The 19,927-nt window shown below is 34.4% G+C and overlaps 1 protein-coding gene across 3 annotated transcripts in view; it reads left to right on the top strand.

Moving 5' to 3' along the window:
* ADGRA1 (adhesion G protein-coupled receptor A1) overlaps nucleotides 1–19,927 on the top strand; it is a 284,883-nt gene that overhangs the window by 147,181 nt on the left and 117,775 nt on the right. For 2 of the 3 annotated variants that reach the window (XM_074875013.1, XM_074875015.1), the window contains 3 exons: nucleotides 1,356–1,505; nucleotides 4,565–4,726; nucleotides 9,516–9,731. In XM_074875013.1, the coding sequence (XP_074731114.1) occupies nucleotides 1,356–1,505; nucleotides 4,565–4,726; nucleotides 9,516–9,731 (528 nt within the window). The remainder of the gene's footprint in view (nucleotides 1–1,355; nucleotides 1,506–4,564; nucleotides 4,727–9,515; nucleotides 9,732–19,927) is intronic. The other variant, XM_074875014.1, reaches the window with a different exon arrangement.

The following is a 19,927-nucleotide window of genomic DNA, read 5'->3' as shown; positions in this document are numbered from 1 at the left end:
TTCCTTCTATAGTACTGATTTTATTGAATAGCTCACAGGAAATCTCTGTCCAGCCACAGCTTTGGGATATCTGGATTTTTAACAATATGTTTTACTTGAAAGACAATGTGTTTGTTTGGTACTGGAAGTTATAGTAAGAACAAATGCACAGCATTTATTGCCTTTATGTTAATATTTTTTCTCTCTGGGTGCCTGGAGTCTAAATGACCATTATTAATGTTGGCAGGGTCATCACTGCTTTACTTCAGTTCCTTCTTTGTCTTCCCCTCATGCATTTTTACCAGAAAGATGTTAATTTCTCTTGAAGTCCTATATCAGAGGTTTTTCAGCTGAAGTGCCTTTCCTCATTGCTATTGTCCATAATATATTTAAAAGAGTGCAGAAATGAATGCTGCTTTGGAATGCCTTTTTGATGTCTTCCAAAAAAGAGTACTTAAATGGTTTCTTATGGATAAGTAAAAGAGAGAATGAGATAAAAAAATAAATGGGTAGAAATTAATGAGAAGAAAAGAGCACAAGAGGGAACAGCATAGAGGATGGCAGACCTGTAGTAGTAGTAACTACTACTACATAGCAGTAGTAGTAACTGCCACATTTTTACAACTTTCAGTTTCCGTGATCATTTTTTCCCGATCAGTAGTACTAACTAGGTAACCACAGAACATTTGTTTTCAGATGTGTTCAAACTTAAATAAGAATAATTACTGTATTAAGAGAGCCAGTGCAATTGTAGGATAATAAAATAATTGGAAGGTCTCTAGAATCCAGTCCATTCTCCTGTAAGCAATGAGGTTAGGCCAGGTTTCTCAGGGCTTTCACCACTCAGGTCTTTAAAACCTCTGAGAATGGAGGCTGCACAACCTCTGGGTGCAACCTGTTTAAATACCAGACTTCCTTATAGCAAGGAAAGATTTTCTTCATAACCAGTCTGAACTTCTCTTCTTTCAACTTACTGCCATTATCCCTTGTTCTCCCACCATGCACCATTGTATATATGAACCCTCACTGATACTGTTGTTGTCATGATGATCTAAAGATATAGGCAAGGCAAGGTTAGTAGCTTGGTATAATATTTTATGAGGCCAGTTAATTACAGTCTAGAAAAAGTAGACAAAAATCTTCAAAATTTGTTGGCCTGTTGTGGTGGTGTCTTAAGGTTAACAGCAATGAAATCTAAGACCTAATTCCGAAGATACATTCATATGCTCCTGAAATTTATGTCCGTGGTACTACTGATGCATATAAATCCATGTAAAATTATAGCAAGCATTATACAAATGGATATGATATCCAGTTTTTAAAAGAGAATGAAGCTAGCTGATTTATTTCACCTAACAATTCTGATATATTTTCAGATGCATATCAATTTGACAACCGTGCTTGAATTTTCCCGCCAGCTGACAGCCTACACAAGAGGTGCTTCCCACTTCACGGATAAAATGGATGTGATATATTTGGCTTATATAATGGAAAAGTTAATTGTCTTCGTGGATGAAGTTGAAGATGTAAGATATCTTCTCTATGCTGAAAAAAAGTATCACTTAGAAGTGAAGTCTTCACATATGGCCCTGTTCTTAATGTATGCAGGCACACACTGAAGAGTAGCTTATAAAATTGATTGTTGGTATTCTGATTGCAAATTTTCTGAATATGCTGTGATATGTTTCTTTATGCCAGAAAGGACAACTAAGCCATCTCATCTGACTGACAAAGGCATTGCTGTTTAGGAATAAAAATTTGTTGAAGACAAGCCACTTCTTTAGTTTTCATTTTTATTTTAATTTCTACTATGTCAAACATATTCGAATGAACTGAATATGCCTCTCCATCTGGCCACTGGAGTTACACACACTTCTTTTGTTTTCTCCATTTCATTAGGAGGTTTTCACTGAGTTTTGAAAGCAGGTATCACTTCATGTGAAGAGAGGATAATGTGTGTTTAAGTGCAACTTTCTACAGAAACTTTTAGCATAATATATGTCATTTTTACAGGGAAATCTAATCAGAAAGTTATGCAAATCCTATGGGAAAAATAGGTTTTTATAGAGAGCAGCAATGTTCATCATAGTTTTTACTGTTAATTTTCAGAGTAACTGCTTGCATAAAGATTTCATAACCTATAATTTTTGTACATATAATAGCTATAGTTAAAACATTTGTTTTCTTTTGGTTTGGCAATAGTCATTCCATTCTGGCTCTGGGGATTGTAACAGTTAACATTTTAGTGCCAATTTGAGAAAGCCTTCAACTTCAATTTCATCATTATATGCCAGACCTAAAGTGTATTATTAAGTGCTCTCCAAGAATCATGTTTCAAAGCTACAACTGTATTTCAAAATCCTAATAAGGTCTTACTGTTTTCTGACAAAACAAAAATTTACCATCCAAAAGCAACTGTTGGATTTACTATAAAGCCTCTTTATTTTTCTAGCAGCTGATGCATTATCCATTAAAAGTGAGCACCATCTCTAATCTTTTAATTGATTTCTTCCACCTTTCAAGTAGGTTTCAGTTTCTGGGCTTTGGTATCAAAAATCTCCATCTCCACCACTTATTTCAAACTCTTATTTTGTAATCCCTTATTGTTTTCATAATTTAGAACATTTCTCCTAATTTGTCTGTTTCCTCCTTCTATTCTGAACTTTGCACCTTCCCTCTCTCTCAGGTTCACCAAGTAGATTCCTCATTCATTGAGCTCTTTGCTAACTCCCATTTCTTAACTGTCACTCATAAGATACAAAAATACACATGAAGTTAAAGTGTCAGTAGTTTCACATGAGACTGCACTCATGTAATTATAAATAGGATTGACCTTTACTTAGTACAAGGCAACACATGAACAAAGGTATATTAGTTTTCAATTGACTAGCAGCTGAAACTACAGTTATATAAAACCATTAGAAATAAATGAAAATATGTACACAGAGGTTTTCTGTGATTTATCAGAATAATTTTAAAACCATTTTAGCTAAACTAGTACAGTCGCTGTACAACCTCTCTGGGGAGTGCCTCTCCCAGTCAGCACAGGATTATTCATTTTTATACAAGTTAGTGGTACTTTGGTACATCTGGTCGTTCACGTCTCAAACAAGAGACCTTCAACAGCTGCACTGGGGACATATTTGCAATTTTTGCAGGAACTTTTTGCCAGGAAGATATACACATATTAGCCCAAATTTTTGTATTTTTTAATGCCACGCCTTTACTTTTCATTAATGCATTTAATTATGATATAGATTACTTCCTTTTCTTATTTCTCTCCTTTTGTATATTTATAGACTATTGTTATGCCCTCAGTAAGTTACTGCTTAGGTGATTGGTGTATGCGTTAATAGTTTCTCACAAATCACTCCAGTCTCTTAATGTGTTTTATTATTATTCATTGTATCAATAACTCTGTCACTCTGTCACATTGTCAAAAGCCATCTAGAATTATCTAGTAATTATGTTCTCAAAAATAGATAAAATATTTCAGGAACAGTCACATAAAATTTCACATATAGTCTCATTATTTCTGTGTCCCTTGCAATGCATGTGAAATTTATGTATTTTTTATCGAAAATGCAGAACTAACTTCATAACCTCCATCATTCCTTAGACCTTTCTCACTGTTGCTGAATTTCTTTCTTCCTTCCCACTGAATTGTCTGTGTATTTTTTTTATTTTTCTGTTTCTATTAGTTTGACTTCTTAGCCTTTTGAACTTTTCTTTAGCTATATTTCTTTCAGTCATTTTTTCTCTTCTCTATACCTTTATATTCAGGTTTATTCGTGACAACTTTGTATATCTTTGGCATACCTTTGTCTTCAAAAATAATGGTAATGTGGTAATGTTAATTTTGAAATCTCACTCAAGTGTTAGAATTTAAGAAAATAAGTATTTGCATTTAAATTTGAAATAATCACAAAAAACTATTCACAGTGATGTTTATTCTTTCTGAATGTAATATACTAACAAAAAATTGAAACACATAGTCATACTTACCGAAATCTGTAAAATGTCATCTGGCAAATCAAAGATTTATCACTTTGGGTTATCCACAAGAGTGAATGTTAAATGTTAAAACATCCAAATCTATAAGCCCACACTTTCTGTATACCGATGAGATGATATAGGTTTCTATCAGCACCTGAGTTATATCTCAAATTTATCCCACTATGTCTGTAACAAAAATGTCTTTCAAATATATTTTCCCTTTTTTTTTTCTTTTTTTTTTTTCCCCAAGGTCCTTTGATTAAACATGAAGCAGTTCTTTAGAGGACAATTTTAATTAGTTTAAGAAAGAGGGTGATAATTCTGGGATTCCATTTATTGCCCAGTGAGAGACTCAGCTTTAAAATTGTGAATAAAAAAAGCTTTTCCTTGAAGTTAGTTGCACCTCTCTTTTCTTGGTCTTTATTTTTCAGTCCATTTAATTTTCTTAATAGACTCAAAACCGTCTTTGAATGGTGATTACCAAGAGAAATAAGGTGCCTAGTTTTACTTGTACTCTCCTGTACACTTCCTGTTTTTGTGTTTTCCAGACAATGCCATTTTGGGTTTGTTGGGTTTTTTTCTCTTCCAGATTGGCGATGCTCTTGTTGAAATTGCCAGCAATATAATGTTGGTTGATGACCATGTGTTGTGGATGGCTCAAAAGGAAGACAAAGCCTGCACCAGGATTGTACGATGTGTGGAACACATTGCAAGTCAAATACTGACCAGCAATATTCAAGTTATATCAAAGGTATTACAAAGCTTTTCGTCAGAATTTGTTTTAAACATGTCATTTTTCTTTACAATTTTTACAACCAACTAGTATATAGAGAAGAGAGATTGTGTAAGCCAGTTACACAGCATAGCTAGTTTATGTAGATATACTTGAATTCTGTGATTTGTTTTTTTTCTTCTCCTGAATTCTATTTGGAAGACCAAATTATTTTTTTGAGTATCACTCATGGTATTAAAAACTGTTTTTTCTTGACTTTGATTTATTGTAATTATTCTTACAATGGATTCTCACAACACTACCTTTCTAGTGTTAGTATTCAGTCAGTTTCTATTGTTCTTGTCACTATAGTATATGGGTTTATTTTGAAAGGTCCAAGTTGAGTGACTGAAATTTTTAATGAGGAAAGCAACGTGCTCCCTTGTTGCTTGAAGATTTTAATATGCCTTTCAGAGAGGATTCTAGACAATACTTGCTTAAAGCATTTAGAAAATTATCAAAAAAGGTGTATTTCTCATAAAGATTACTAGTTTGTGGTTAGTTTTAGTTTTTTAGAAGCAAACTGTAACAGCATGAAATAATTATTCTTATTTGTTGGCCTTCACCTACCTGAATTTGTCACTTAGATACAGAGGGATTTTCATTTGGACACTAAGAAACTGGGTTTTTTGTTGGTTCCAACATCTAAGTAGCAGAAATGCATCTAAATCAGAAGCTTGAAACTCATCCTTTTTGAATTTTAGATAAATATTTTAAAGCCTTATCGTTTCTTGGACTGGTTTGCTTGCTGTCTTGATTTTAAACAACCTTTATTATTCTCTCAATTGTCCGCTACATTTATATGAACACGCTATTTAAAAGTGAGTTCAATTACAGCGATAAGGCATAACAGAAAAAAAAAAGGAATTATAGGCTGAGATGAATTATAGGCATAATGGCCTTAGTTCCTTCACTGTATATTTTTTAGAAAAGCAGTGTTTCAAAGACAAAAGTATGTTTTTTCTTAGACTGTTTTCTAAAGGAAGTTTTTTATTTAATTTCCATTTACATAAAAGAATCAAATTTGCTAAAAATATTTATATAAAATACATGGAGACAATAATGTGCCTTCTAGAAGTATCTTGCAATGTGACAGCTAGGAAGGCTCTGTTGCTTTATACTTAAATTTCTTATAAATGTCAAGCGCCAAAGGTCTTTCTTTTTTCTTGTCACTGCTTCAGGAAGCTGTTGACATTATTGTAAACAGCAATTCTGTGTACTCAAATGTAGATCTGTGTCAGTAACCTTTTTGCCATGCTTTATCTTTTTGCTTCTTATAGTTTTCTGTAGGAGAATTAGTTTACTGTTGAGTGCAATTTGTAAATAAACAAAGCTGTGGAGTTTTTCTGGTGTCATCTCATGCAATACCAAACACTTCTGTTCCTTTGGGAGGCCAGCCAACAAACTGTCTCACAGAAATTGCATCTGCTTTCTTTATTTTAAACAACAGCAAGTAAAACCTCCAAAGCTTAGGTAGCCACTAGCTTATAATACAATTCCTGAAAAAAAACTTCCATAAACTGTGTCAGTCGTATAACATATGCATGACTCTGTTCCCTGTACATTAAAAAGCTACTTGGGAGCCATGACTGTTACTCCTACATCGTTTTTGTAAGACAAAAATGTTTTTCCAGTTCCATGAGGCTGTGGAATGACTAATTTCAAGGTCAGAAAAACACCAGGATGGATACCTTTGTTTCGATCTTCTTAGTTCTCCCTTGCTGTCAGATAGCACACCAAACATGCTGCAAGAAGAACTGCCAGTAGCAACTTTCAAATATTAGATAATGATATATTTTTTTTTTTTAAATTATATATTTAGTGTTTCTTAGAGAAGTCATATAGACATAAGGTTCATGTCAGGATTCCGCAAGGGCCAGTGTCTCCCTAGCTAAGGCCAGTCCCACTGCCCCCAGCTGGAGAGTAGGACAGGCTGCGGTGGCTGGGGGCAGCCCCAACCCCTGGGCACATCCTCGGTGATGATGAGACCAGGAGGAAACACGAGGCAGCAGATCAGGGTGAAGGTCAAGCCCAGAGGTGGTAACTGGGCCCAGCTGCAGCCCAGTGGTTGCCAGGCCAGGCCATGGTGAGGAGACTGGCCCCAGGTCAGTGGTGGGCCTGTGGCAACAGGGCTGGTGGCCAGGCTTCGATGAAGCCACCTGGGAGTTCAGGTGAGGCCTTGGAGGAGCCTCAGCTTGACACTTGGACCCTCAGAGGCCCTGGGAGCAGCCAGAGAGGCGGAGGGTGTCCTAGGCAACTGAGAGCTCCCAGGGTGGATCTGTATGCCTCAGCGCCCCCAAATTATGTTCCCTTCAGTGTTGTTCTGAGGCACTGCTTCTCTCCTGCTTTTATTTCTGTGTATACATGTCAGATGTGCAGTTTGAAAAGGAGTACTTCCTGCTGATGATAAATCTTATGTCAGTGGTCCTGTCTCAGGCGTGTGCAACAGTTTTAAAACGCACCCCTGAAGAGTTTTCATTTTATTCTTCAGCCAGTGAGACTGTCTGAATATTTTAGGCTAATTGCAAGGTGGCTTTTTGTTTGTGCTCTCAGTCTTTGCAGCCTTCAGCACTGCTCTCAGTTTACCCATGTAACGATCCCCATTGGTCCTTCTGCTGAGTGGTACCTTTATCTGAGGTTTATGAAATGGACACCAAATTATCATTTTCTGTATCTGTACTGCCTAGAGACAAGATTAGGTTATGTTTTTTCATGACATGCACCTGACTGTGGCTTGTTTCCATGGATAATTTTGCTCTGAGTTAATCTGTATCCATTTTGTAGTTAATTTTAAAATCCTACATAATGAACACTGTTTTACCTTGCATTTTCTCATCTGTTTCTATATGCTGAGGGTGGCATGTTCACACTGAACATTGTCAAGCCTTTACAGGTATATTTTGAGAGTGGAAAACCCCAAGTGTTTAAAGACTTTAATAATCAAAATTTTTAAAATAGGGTTTACTGTTGTGAAATGACTTGAATCCTCATTACAACGTTATCAGGCAAATGTCTTATTCACCGCCACCTCACAAATGTGAAATAGGGAAGTAGTGTTATGCCCATTCTACAGCAGGAAACATGAAGTTGTAAATAATTAAATGGCTTTTCCCAAGATTAAAGAAAACATGTTACCGCACAGGAGTTTAACTGAGTCAGGCAGCTTGATTCCTGTGATATGGATAATAGTATTCTGCAAGCAATAAACTTTTTAACTCCTTGAAAGGCTATCTACAGCTGGTATAAAAATTTATCTAGATAAACCTAGTTTCCGTTTTAGGACTTTTCAATAAACAGCCACTGGACTTTTAATATAAAAAATAGTTGATTCTTGATGATCTTTGGCATTTTTATTCAAGTGTAGAAAAAAAATCTTCAGGCAAGGACAGAAGAGGTGGAAATTTAATCTAAAATAGGGGTGGTTTACAAATTTAGAAACAACTGAAAAGAATCTTAAGGCTACTTCTACTTTAAAAGTAATATATATATTCCTCTTACATAAAAAGTATAAAAAATATACCGAAAGCTTCTAGATTTTGTCTAATTTTGACAAAAAGTAAAATGAATTGCTTAATGAGACTTCAGTACTTTCATTCTGGACATATGCAGAATCATCAGTGATTGAAGAAGGTGCATTTGAAAAACATTTCATAAGTTCAAAAGAGAACCAGCAAGTCATACACTGTGTTTCATGCTAAGTTTTAATTTGTTCTGGTACCGTGACTTTTACACAGTTAGGCTACCCTCTATCCCGCCCTTTATTTGTCTATGCAAAACATTTTCTTTAGATTCATTTATTAGTATGAATTAATGTGATTTTCCTCAGTGAAGTAATTTCCTCTCAGAAGGATGCCCCAAATTCTAAGGGTTTCACACCAATTTTTACAAAGTGGATATAAGGTACTTCTGTGTTGCTAGCTTGCATAACAGAAACAAAGTAGAGTAATACAAGATTGACATATTTTTACATTTATCCTTCTGATAAACCTGCTAGTTTGTGGCTTGACTCAGGTACCTTTACATTGCAATCAATGTGCAAAATACATACACTCACAGATCACTAAACAATCCATGCCTGGAAGGAGAAACCATATAGTCCAATCAGTGTGGTGCCAGTCTAAGCTAGTCAGCCTGATTATGCATGAGCTATTTATCTCATGCACAGGACTGTGCTGAAATGAGCATACTAGTTCAAGGATAGAGATACATTTATCTGCACTGTGCTACAATCTCCATCTAGACACATCACCTCACTAAAGGGTAGGCCAAAGACCTTTAACACGGTGTTGCATTGAACCATGTAGTCATGTTCAATATTCTAACTGAACAAGGTCTGTAAAAACCTAGTCCATCCACCGAGTAGCTAAGAAGCTTTCCGTTTCATTTCAGAGGTACAAAGCACATCCTTTTTCTACTTCTGCTGTTGCTAGTTCACTTTATAACTGTATTGCTTTAAAACAGGATTGATTCCATTGAAGCTGATAGTAACACAGTTGCGAAACTGATATAATAATGATATAAACCAATACATTCCTAAAGAAGATTCAAGGAAACCCGCTATGCTACTGTAGAATTCTAGATCAGTTTTTAAAATAAGTTCTATTTTCTTTCTTACCCTATGAATATGTATAGAAGTGTGTGCATGCACCATCCTTTATAAAGTATATACAGTAATGCATATACATATGCATATCTATACAATGCATGTATAATAATGCAATTGCGCTTAATGAGTTAGCAATACATCTGCTTCTTGATGTTTCCACAGGTATCTCGTAATATTGCTCTGGAGGCCTTTATGATCAAGCCATCTAGTTTCACAGGAATGACTTGCACTGCCTTCCAGAAAGTATCTGCAAATTATGACAAGTCAGTGGTGCATGATTTGGGAAGCTGGGAAGCAAATCACCATCCTGATCAACATTTGAATTTCAAGTGCAACACTGGCAATCTGAATGGTTCCTTGGTGAATTCTTCTACCAGGGTAAGTCACTGCAATCATGAATGTAACTTAGCTATTTCAGTGTTTTCAGTAGTACCTTTAAGCAGAATACTGATTTAGAAAATGTGTATTTTATGTGTTGTTAGCATTGTAAACTGGTTAATAATTTCAACATGTAAGTGGCCTTAAACTGGTCTATTGGGCATAGCATATTTTGTTGTGCTAACAGATTGTCACGTCCCACTCGGACAAGGGAGTCAAGGGACTTAAGTTTGTACATTCCCAAAGGAGTGGACAACAGTGAGACAACTCTCAAAGTCCAGACATTTATTGACTTCCCACAGTGAACTAATTGGATACACAATAATTGGCTAAGTATATAACGAGTTATGGCAAGCAATATATGATGCCTTGCATTACCTAATGGTAGTGAGCGAAAAGGGGAAAAAGAAAAGGACGGAGATAGAGAGAATAGAGAAATAGAGATCGCTGGTCCAGGTTCCTGTGTTGGTCCCGTCCGAGTTCATCAGGAATGCATTCATCTTCTTCACTTCTTTTTTCTTTCTGTATTTCACTCTTCAACCCTCTCAATTTATACACAGTTCCCATGGCTCCATCCCCTAGGTTGACCCGCATACCTATGTATCCCATGTATGGGGAGGGGTAAGGTGCTTCATGGGATGTAATTAGCATGATCTTGTTAATCTTTATTAGTATATTAGTATAGTATATTAGTATTAGTATATATTAGTCAACTTTAATATGCATTTCACCAATAATGAAGAAAAGGTCATTCACTGGACAGATGGCCTTTGAAACTTTATAAGATGCACCAGCGCAGAGCCTTCACAGGGCTCCCTCCTCCAGCTGCATCTTGTGCTATCCAGGCAGCCTTATCAGCTCCAAACTCCACACTATTCACCCCATGACTATAGTTTCATTACTTGCGAGTGTCTGAGCCATTCCTCAGCTTGGAGGGCCTCTGCTCCCCCTCATCCCATATCTCTCTCAGGTTGTTTTTTCTTGCAGTCCTGTTTCTCTGAGGCCCTGTTTCAGGGAGTTACAAGTCATCTCTCACACAGATATTTCATTAATGTAATCAGGTAGAATGCAGGAATGCAGGATGTGAACAGAAGTGAGTAAATGTCATCTGCTTATCTCTGGCTCCAGTTCTGCTAACTTTTCTATGTGTAAGCAATCTCTTTGAAGTAATTTGGAAATACTTGTTTTAGTGAGGTGATATTATGTTGCAAAAATGAGTTTTTTAGGAGAATTACCTTTACGTCCATTAAATAATATTACATTATCTTCTGAACTTTATAGAGAGGGAGGGTGTTACACTGGAGTTTTTGAGTAGTAGTCGAAGAAAAACAATAATAAATAAGCCTTTTAATAGAATGCTCCATTATTATCAAATAATGAAGTGGAACAATTAAATTTTGATCTAGCAGAAAATGGAATTTTGCATTTGGCTGAGCGTGTTATTAAATTTAAGTATTGCAGAGTTGAGTTTTTGTTATCCTTCAGCTGAATCTCAGCTTAATAGGCTTATTTCTTGAAATACTTACTATGACAAAATGATAGTTTTCTGGATGATATTACTAGTTTATTGAACTTTGAAAGTATTTTGATTGAAGTTATTTTCTCTTTGGTGCATTTTAATCTTCTGTGTGGACTACACAGTCAGCGATATGGTAGTTTGTGCTCTCAGGATCTTCTGGTAAAAAGGAGTCATCTTAATAATGGAAGAACAGGTTAAATCTGCTTCCTGCATTGGAGTTCATTTCTTCTGTGGACACTGTTAAGATGTCTATCTATATGAAGGAGAAAGTTGTCTCTGAAAAGAGAAGAGTTTGACATCCATAAGATGAAAACCAAATGTCAGAGATCTAAAAGATACAAGATTAGATACAAGATACAAGAAGCAACCCTGGAACACTCTGCAATGTATGGGATAGTATGATCGATGTAGAAATACACATGGGATTACATTAATTGGAAAGTTTTCTTTATCAACTCTACCAATATATTTTGTATTCCTTCAGAAACTGAGTACCAACATATCTAGTAAATTAATCTCTTGATTGGTCAAGCACTGGAGTCTCTCTCCTGTTATAAAGAATTCTACCATAAATGCATTTCTCCTATCAGCATGCATGTGTCAGATACACAGAGTAAGTTAGAATATTTATTTGAAGCCCCTTTCTAAAATGTTGGCAGAATGTCACGATATAAAGATCTCAGTAAAATCTTTCCTGATGTATTTTGAACCTAGCTGACTTTATGCAACATACAGAAGGGAAACTCTACTGACTACACAGAGAAAGAAGCTAGGAGAAAGAAAGTAAACATTACCATGCAAAGCAATTTTGAAGTATGTGAAATATATTCTGACAGAAGTGATTTTACTGGGTGGATCACTAGTTATCACCTGTATATGAATTTGTAAATATTCACAGCACAGAACAGGAGATTATAGATTCAGCTAAATGATAGTCTCATGGCTTTAGGTTTTAACACTAAGGTGTACTCAGGTTTTAAATGTGTTACGTGAATAAACAGACTGAATATATTCCTTTAACTTAATGCTGAAAAGCAGTATGTTTTTATTCATTGTTCTCTGAAACTTTTAGGCTAAACGCTCCTTCAATTCATTCTGAAATGAGTTGCATTTCTTCATTAATAGAATGGTCTGTAGAATTGTAACTGATAACAGAAAATGGGATTCTTTATCATCATCCACTAGCAAAATTATTTCTGTATTTGCTCAGTGGAGGCAAACAGAAAACCTAATTGATTGTGCTATGCAAAATTCAGGAAAGTAGAGAATTTGTGATAGGGGTGGGAGTTTCTTGTTTTAGTTACCAATGTTTAGTCACTATATTTTAAAGTAATACTCATTATTATGTCTGACTCTTTAGAACTTTATCTTAGATGCTGAGATTATTCTTAGAATCTTCCTCTATTTAGCATAGGATTAATCATAAAGAAGAAAAAAATCTAATGAAAATCACTAAGTACAAATGGTAATTACAAATTTAATTTACTTTTAATAAAAATGTGAAAACCTGTCTTTAAAAAGCTTATTAAGAGAGAATGTTTATATATTTTTGTGCTAGAAAGTGTAGCCCTCTTCAAATATAAATCATCTGCTCACTACACATAAACAATTGTTTATGCCATCTGTCTGTTACTAACCAATTGCACTAATAAACTAAAAAAGTGAATACTCATGAAGCAATTTATGGGCAGTTGATGGGAGAAGACTGAAGTAGATGATCACAAACTATCTTAATACAGTCAAAGCTTTTGTAGTTTACCCATAGTGATATTTCCTGTCAATGGTAGAAAATTGATACAAATTTAGTCAGTTGTTGTCTGTACATAATTTAACCTGAAAACCCAACAAAACAAACAGTTAAAAAAGAATAAACTTTGAAAATTAAATTATTTAAAAGGCACCAAAAGAGATCCACCATTCAGAGAAGTTCAGGAGATAACTTTTAATATATACCTATATGGACTTATGGTTCAAATATGTGGTAGGTATTTTATAGATTAACGTGAAGTGTTTCCAGATACCCTAAATATTATTACAGTTTGATACACAAATTTTTATCTTTAAATCTAATTCTGACTCTGTATCCAGTAACCAAACTGAAAGGTTGAAAAGAGTCATTTATCACCATTTCAGATCAAAAGTTTCTTCTGGTAGGATTTAGACACAGATGCTGTCTTTTAGATCCCATTTCTGCTTTTAGTAGGGAGCTTTTGCTGCCCAACTGGACTCTATTGGTTGAAAAAAGTGGCTCAGCTATATCTTCCTAGTTTCTGATAGTAGGCTTGTATTTTTACACAGTGGTTGTTTTCATCTGTGTTTAAGTAGGTTTAAGAGCATCATCCCAGCCTGGGATTCCAGACTGAGATGCTGTCACAGGAATGCTCCCGAGGCACAGTTCTGTCCCATGACCTGCCTGTGATCTAAGGATATCACTATAATGACACACCAACAAGGCTGCTGTAACATTTGAACTCAGGCAGTGTGAGCATAGCTTATGAAATTGTGGTGCCATTCAGTATAGTGTCTGGTTCCCATTTGATATCAGACCTGAAGCGTACTTGGAACCTAATCTCTGTTCCATCCTGATCCTGTAAATTATCTCCTGTGTACAAAGATAATCAGTTATACAGTTAACCCTTCCTCTGACTCACTAAAATGACTTCAACATAAAATGAATTTTCAAACCTCCTGTACTATAATAATCAAATGTGTAGTGTGTAGGGGACTGTAGATTCAGTATTCATGCTTGAACTTTAAGGAAAGTATTTTATTAACATAATTTACAGTTCCAGCTTCATTGAAAACACTTGCCAAATAAAAGTCTTTTCCTCTTTTTAATTATTTTTCTGACACATGAATTAGAAAATTAAGTCTCAAAATTTCAATAGTCTATATTTTCACATGTAATCCCTGACTTCTGAAATTTGAATTCCTCATAATATTCTCCATGTGTTCCATTTAACATTTCAATTTTATTTATTTCTATATACTCTGAGCCAGACTGACCTTTTGATTTGTCAGGTTGTATTACAGGTGATATCTGTGTGATAAAATGTTAAAAGTTAAATTGGTACTATGATTGGTATTAGACAAGCTAACCATGGAAAAAACTTCTAAAGCGCTTTGGCAAAATCCTATGATTACTTTGAGACACTACACAATTTTAGAAATATTTTTGTCTTAGATACTTACAGGAAAATATACAATCTGTATGTAAGAATTTTTTTTTTCTTGCATAAAATAAATTTTGAATGTCACATCATACAAACAACGTATAAATAATAGTAAATTCATATGTGAAAGTGAACAGGAGTGCAGAAAACAACTTAATACAAAGATTTCCACCAACAAGTGACAAGGCATTTGGGGTAGGATAAAGCACAGAATTAAAAACCCAAAGAGGAATTGTGAAGGGTAAAGTTTGAAGGTGCAGAAAATAGGTCTTATAATGAAAGTACCTTTCCTACAATCTACTGTATGTGAAATGTTCAGTATCTTTATAGATAATTAATTATATCCATTTGGAAGCTGCTTAGTAGAGTGTGCATAATTAACTTTCTCATTAATGCAAAAACTAGTTCTTATATAAATAATAATGACAATTTACACTGGAAACATCAAAGCCAGAGTGTAGGATGTGCATTACCAGCTATAGGTTCCAAAATGGTTTCCTACAGTACTTCTGCAAAAACAATTAGTTTTGACTAAGATTTGAGCAATACTTTATCCTCTTTCAGTTAAACAAAAGCAACAACAGCATTAAAAAATTTCTTTTCTAGCTCTCTAGATCATACGTTTTCGTTAACAGGGACCTTCCTCTTGCACTGGCAATTTGTAATGGTATGTATATTCTAATCACCTGTGAACCTGGTTATGGAAGGTACTTTCATTTAAGCATGTGCTTATTGTTACTAATTTCATTGGGTTGCTTATCCATTTAAGATACGTTTTTCCATGTTCAGGATACATGTGTACAGAATTTTTCAAGGCAATAAGATCAGCTAAGGAAGTTTAGAATTCAAAGTAAGGTATAAAATTTGTGAACTCAATTAAAATATAATACAAAATGAAAATATTTCCTGCAACTTGCACTGAAGATGGCTACTTTTGATTAATTTTTCTGGTCTAGTCTATCAGACTAAATGTTCCCCAATCCAGATCTTCTTTCATTTACTTCTACATTAAAAAATTGGACAAGTTTTTTTCAGTCTCTTGTTGAGAAGCTTTACATGAAAATGTTCCATAACCACATACACCATATTAACAAAATACCAGCCAACAACCCCCCCCCCAAATACCGCTGTACTACAGTGTGCCACAGGGTAATTTTGTATTTTTTTTTCCTGGAGTGTAATAAGTAGTAAGTTGATGGGCGTCATAAATGTAGCATGAATTACGTTGGCATCATCATTTCCATCATGATTTCCTCTAATTTCCCAGTGCACATTGCTTCTTAGAGAGTATTACAGCACTTTCCTCATCAAATATGATGAACTTTGAGTTTGTCTGTATCATTAGTACAAGATTATAGTTTTCTTTTTTCTGAATCTAGTTTTTACAACTTGAGAAAACATGCAATAAACACTGCCAAGCGAAGCAGGACACCACCAAACAAAAGTTAGTTTCTCAGTTTTATATGCATGACATGTTGCAGTGAGACATCGGGCTCAATGCAGGAATACATAATATCATGACTTATTTTGGTTTCAAAATATTTTTTCCTTCAAGTATTGTAAAATATTTCATGATTAAACATCCAGATCAAGATATTTCTTGTTACACATCAGAATTTTCAGTGTTCCTTTTCTTTTGGGAACTGTCTAGTTTTGCCCATTTTTCTCTCTTCCCTATTCTTTTCTTTGTGTGTCTTAGCGCCCAAAGCATTTTGCTCTTCTTGTACTGGACGTCGATATTAATTTGAGAATTTGCTCTGGGAACTTATGGGAAAGTTTGCTTGGGTGTAAATTCTGCATATTGCTTTTACAGTAACCATTCTAGGTCTGTTTCTTCTTTCTGTGTGGGTAGGTTGTTGGTACTGTCACAAAGGGATATCTTATGTGATGTAGGGATTTTAAAATTTATTATATTTTAGCTGCCATCCCAATATATTTGTTCTACATGTATTTTTATCTTTAAAATATAGTTCTAAATTTTATCATACAGTGCTTTTTATCATGATTTAGATTCTATCCAGACATATAGTATCTATTCAATATTCTGAATAATCACATTCATAATATTTTTTACATTTAAAAGAAATTTTTTATATTCTCCTTTGTTAGACATAATATCTAGGAGGTATAGAAAAGTAGCTGTTGATAATATCTCTCTTATTACAGCCATTGAGTCCTTGTCTTAAAATAAAATCGAAACTAAGTAAAAGCATTTAGTACTAATAAAAGATCTGGGAAGAGTTTCCACTTATTTTGAATTACAGCAATATGATGTATAAACTAGTATTTTCTGCCTAGGCTTTAATTTGCTTGCGTTTGGATTGTACACTGAGCACTAACTGTGGAAAAAGCCGAAATGTCTGTTGTTCAGTTGATTAGATGGGTTTAATTTCGAAATCAAAAACAGATAAGACAAACTGTCCCTCTCTTTCTTCTTCCAAAATGCTCAAATCATACATTTGTACATTTATACCTCTTACTACTAGTCTTTCTCAAACAAAGTCTTTATATATTTATGCCTACTATGACATCTTCAACATTTGTAGTTTGGTATTCTATGGTCAATATACCTTCTTTTCTCTGCACGTTCTTCCGTGATCTTTTATAATGTGGATGACTATCCTGCTCCTGCAGATCTTTCTAAACATTGAGAAAATGAAACAGTGCCAAAACACTATTCATGCATGTGTGACAAATGTCAATTTTGTTAGGTATAAAGAAAGATTTCCACAATTCTTATATTTGTTTTAACGTATGTTTTCACATATAAAAAATAATATACGTTATGTTTTTGAAAGTAGGAAAAATTCATTGTATTATATTTTTCTGTTTCATAGGTGCTTAGAATAAACTTTAAAATGTGTAATTACAAGCTCACGTCCCTTCTTTTCTATCATGCCCTTTGCCACTTCTCTTTTAGCAGATAAAAAGCAAATAACATCAGCCACCTGGAAGTGTTTTCTGATTTTCATTGTTTATGGTATGGATGTTTCAGAGACATGTATTATGTTTAAAACTTAGAAGTTATTTAACTGGTTCTCCTTTAATGCTGTCTACAGTTTGGACTTCTAACTTCTATATATGAAGAAGTGAAAGAAATCTGAATAGTTAGAAGAGAATAAATACAAGGACAAAAGGACTGTGAAAATTACCAACTTGTATTTGATATAAAATTCTGTTATTTCAACTCACATTTGCTTTTTTGGTGAAATAAGCTTCTTTTCCTGGACAGGCATGAATCATATTGATTTTATGTATGCTGTCAATACATATCTGAGATATATGCTGTCACTGTCTCATCCACAATGGTTGGGTAAAAGACTGTTTTCTTCTGATTTTCTGCACCATTGCTCTTGTTATAGAAAAGTTCTCTTTGGGATTTCCCAAAGGGCGTTGTAAGAATAGTTTTCTTATTATAAACTATCAGAGTCCTTCATGTGCATTCTGCTGTTAAATAATAGTTTATATACTAATTAAGATAAATCTCACAGCAAAACCACATTGACACTGTAACAGTTAATAACACAGTACATTAGTTGTTAGAACATATTTTAAGTTAACTTAATGGTACAAAGGTAATAATGAACAAGTAGAATACCGAGTACTAGTGAAATTCCCAGTTCTGCACTGACATTTGAGGAATTATAGCCCAACTCTAATTTTCTTACTATACTAATAATCAACTTTTTACATTTTTTATAAAACTGTGAATTGAATATTTTCAAGACTCTTTTCTAAATTCTTTCTAATGCCTATTTTACTTTCACTGAGGAAGATTGATGCCATCAAACAGAACATACTTCAGCATCCAATAAATATTTCATTCTTGTTTCTCAAAACCTTTTTCTCTACATGGTTGTTTAGCTAATTGATTGTCACCGATTTTTGCTGTTACAGAAGGCATTTCCAATTTCTAAATGGGTAATTTTAGTAACTGTAGAAGTGTGTTTAAAAGTTTTTGTTGGGTTCTTTTCTGGATAGGACCACAAATATTTTGGTGATGACAGAGTTCACTACACTAGATTGCTTTGATGATCAGTAGATGATATAGCTGGAATTTTTTTTCTGAATGTGGATTCTCCTCCTAGAAACTTTTAATTGTTTCCTGACTTTCCAGTCTCCAGCTGTATGTGATTATTAGGGGGAAATGGCAAATGCTACAGAGGTGAGGAGGTTCCTTTTGGAGGATTCAAACCCTGCACATGGCATAAAGGTGCTCACTGGAAGGTATGGTCTTTTTCCTTACAAAAGTGATACTGTTGGCTGGAGCTCCTCTTAAGGATCTGATCTGCTCAGGGAAAATGCAGCAGTATATGAGGTCACATATCAGAGATTTTTTGAGTGGTTTTTGGTTTTGTGGATGTAGAGGAATTAGTCTGTGTGATTTTCTATGTGGTAATTAGGACACTATAATTTTTAAGTTGTGGGAGTTTTCCAGAGACTATATCTATCTATCTATCTATCTATATATCTCCATTACTGAATATGTAGTGGAAGTCAGCAATGGAATGCAAATTTTCAGTCCAGTAATTGGGTATGTTACCTCTATATTTTAAGCACAATGTAGACCTAAGGGTGCAATTTTGTAGAATATCTCTTTTAAAGTGACTTATGAAGAGACTACTATACCAGTGAGTTGATTCATGAAAAGACTTCAGAACTGTCTCCATGACACAGGAAGTGATATTTGAGTTAAAATATTACTGCCAATATTGCCTTGTTGTTTGCTGTTTATGAGTAAATTATTTAATTGGGCAGAGTGCTGTTTCTGTGATTTTGGTGAGCTTAGCTGGGAGAAGGAATTCACCCCTGATTTTTTTGTTACCGTTTTGTTACTTCCAAAAAAACCATGGAGATACTTGTAGACATCTGTCAAGTTTCTTTTTTGGGTTAAAGGTTTCTATATTTTTTTTTATTTTATTGACTGTTATCACTTTGTAGAATTTGAGAAATGTTCTGTATCATGGTGAATTCAGAAATACTTAGCATATTCTGATTCATCAGTCTAAAAATAGATATAAAATTCTGTGAAGTAAAAAATTTTCTTGCAGTTGTTGCTGATGTAATACAGTGATATTCACTAAAAATACATAGAAGAAATAATGATGTGAGAATTTTTTTTTAATTGTTTTAAAAATTAGGGTAAAGTTCTGGCATTCTCTACTATATAAAGAATGGTAAACTTGTGCGCACCTACAAGCACACGTGCGTATATACCTGTGTGTATATAAGTAACTTTATTATGGAATTTTTAAGCAAGTCTCACGATTTTGAAGATTGGAGTGCTGGTTTCTGTGTGTATGTGGTTAGTATCAGTTATTCTGGAATAGCGCACACATGGACAAGTAATATTATGTGTTTATGGTGCCTGTAGGCTGAGTTCGACCTATTTTCTGAACTTTGGGAATGTCTTCTAAAAAAATATGGAGGGAAAATTAAGTAGAAAAAGAGTGAGGGAAGGAGAAGCGATAAATAGTTAACTTAGTAGAATCAGTTTGCTGGGT

This window comes from Strix uralensis, chromosome 7 (genome assembly GCF_047716275.1).
Source record: "Strix uralensis isolate ZFMK-TIS-50842 chromosome 7, bStrUra1, whole genome shotgun sequence".
Classification (NCBI taxonomy): Eukaryota; Metazoa; Chordata; class Aves; order Strigiformes; family Strigidae; genus Strix; species Strix uralensis.
The sequence above is the reverse complement of the archived record's forward strand: the minus strand, read 5'-3'. Positions and strand labels throughout refer to the sequence as shown.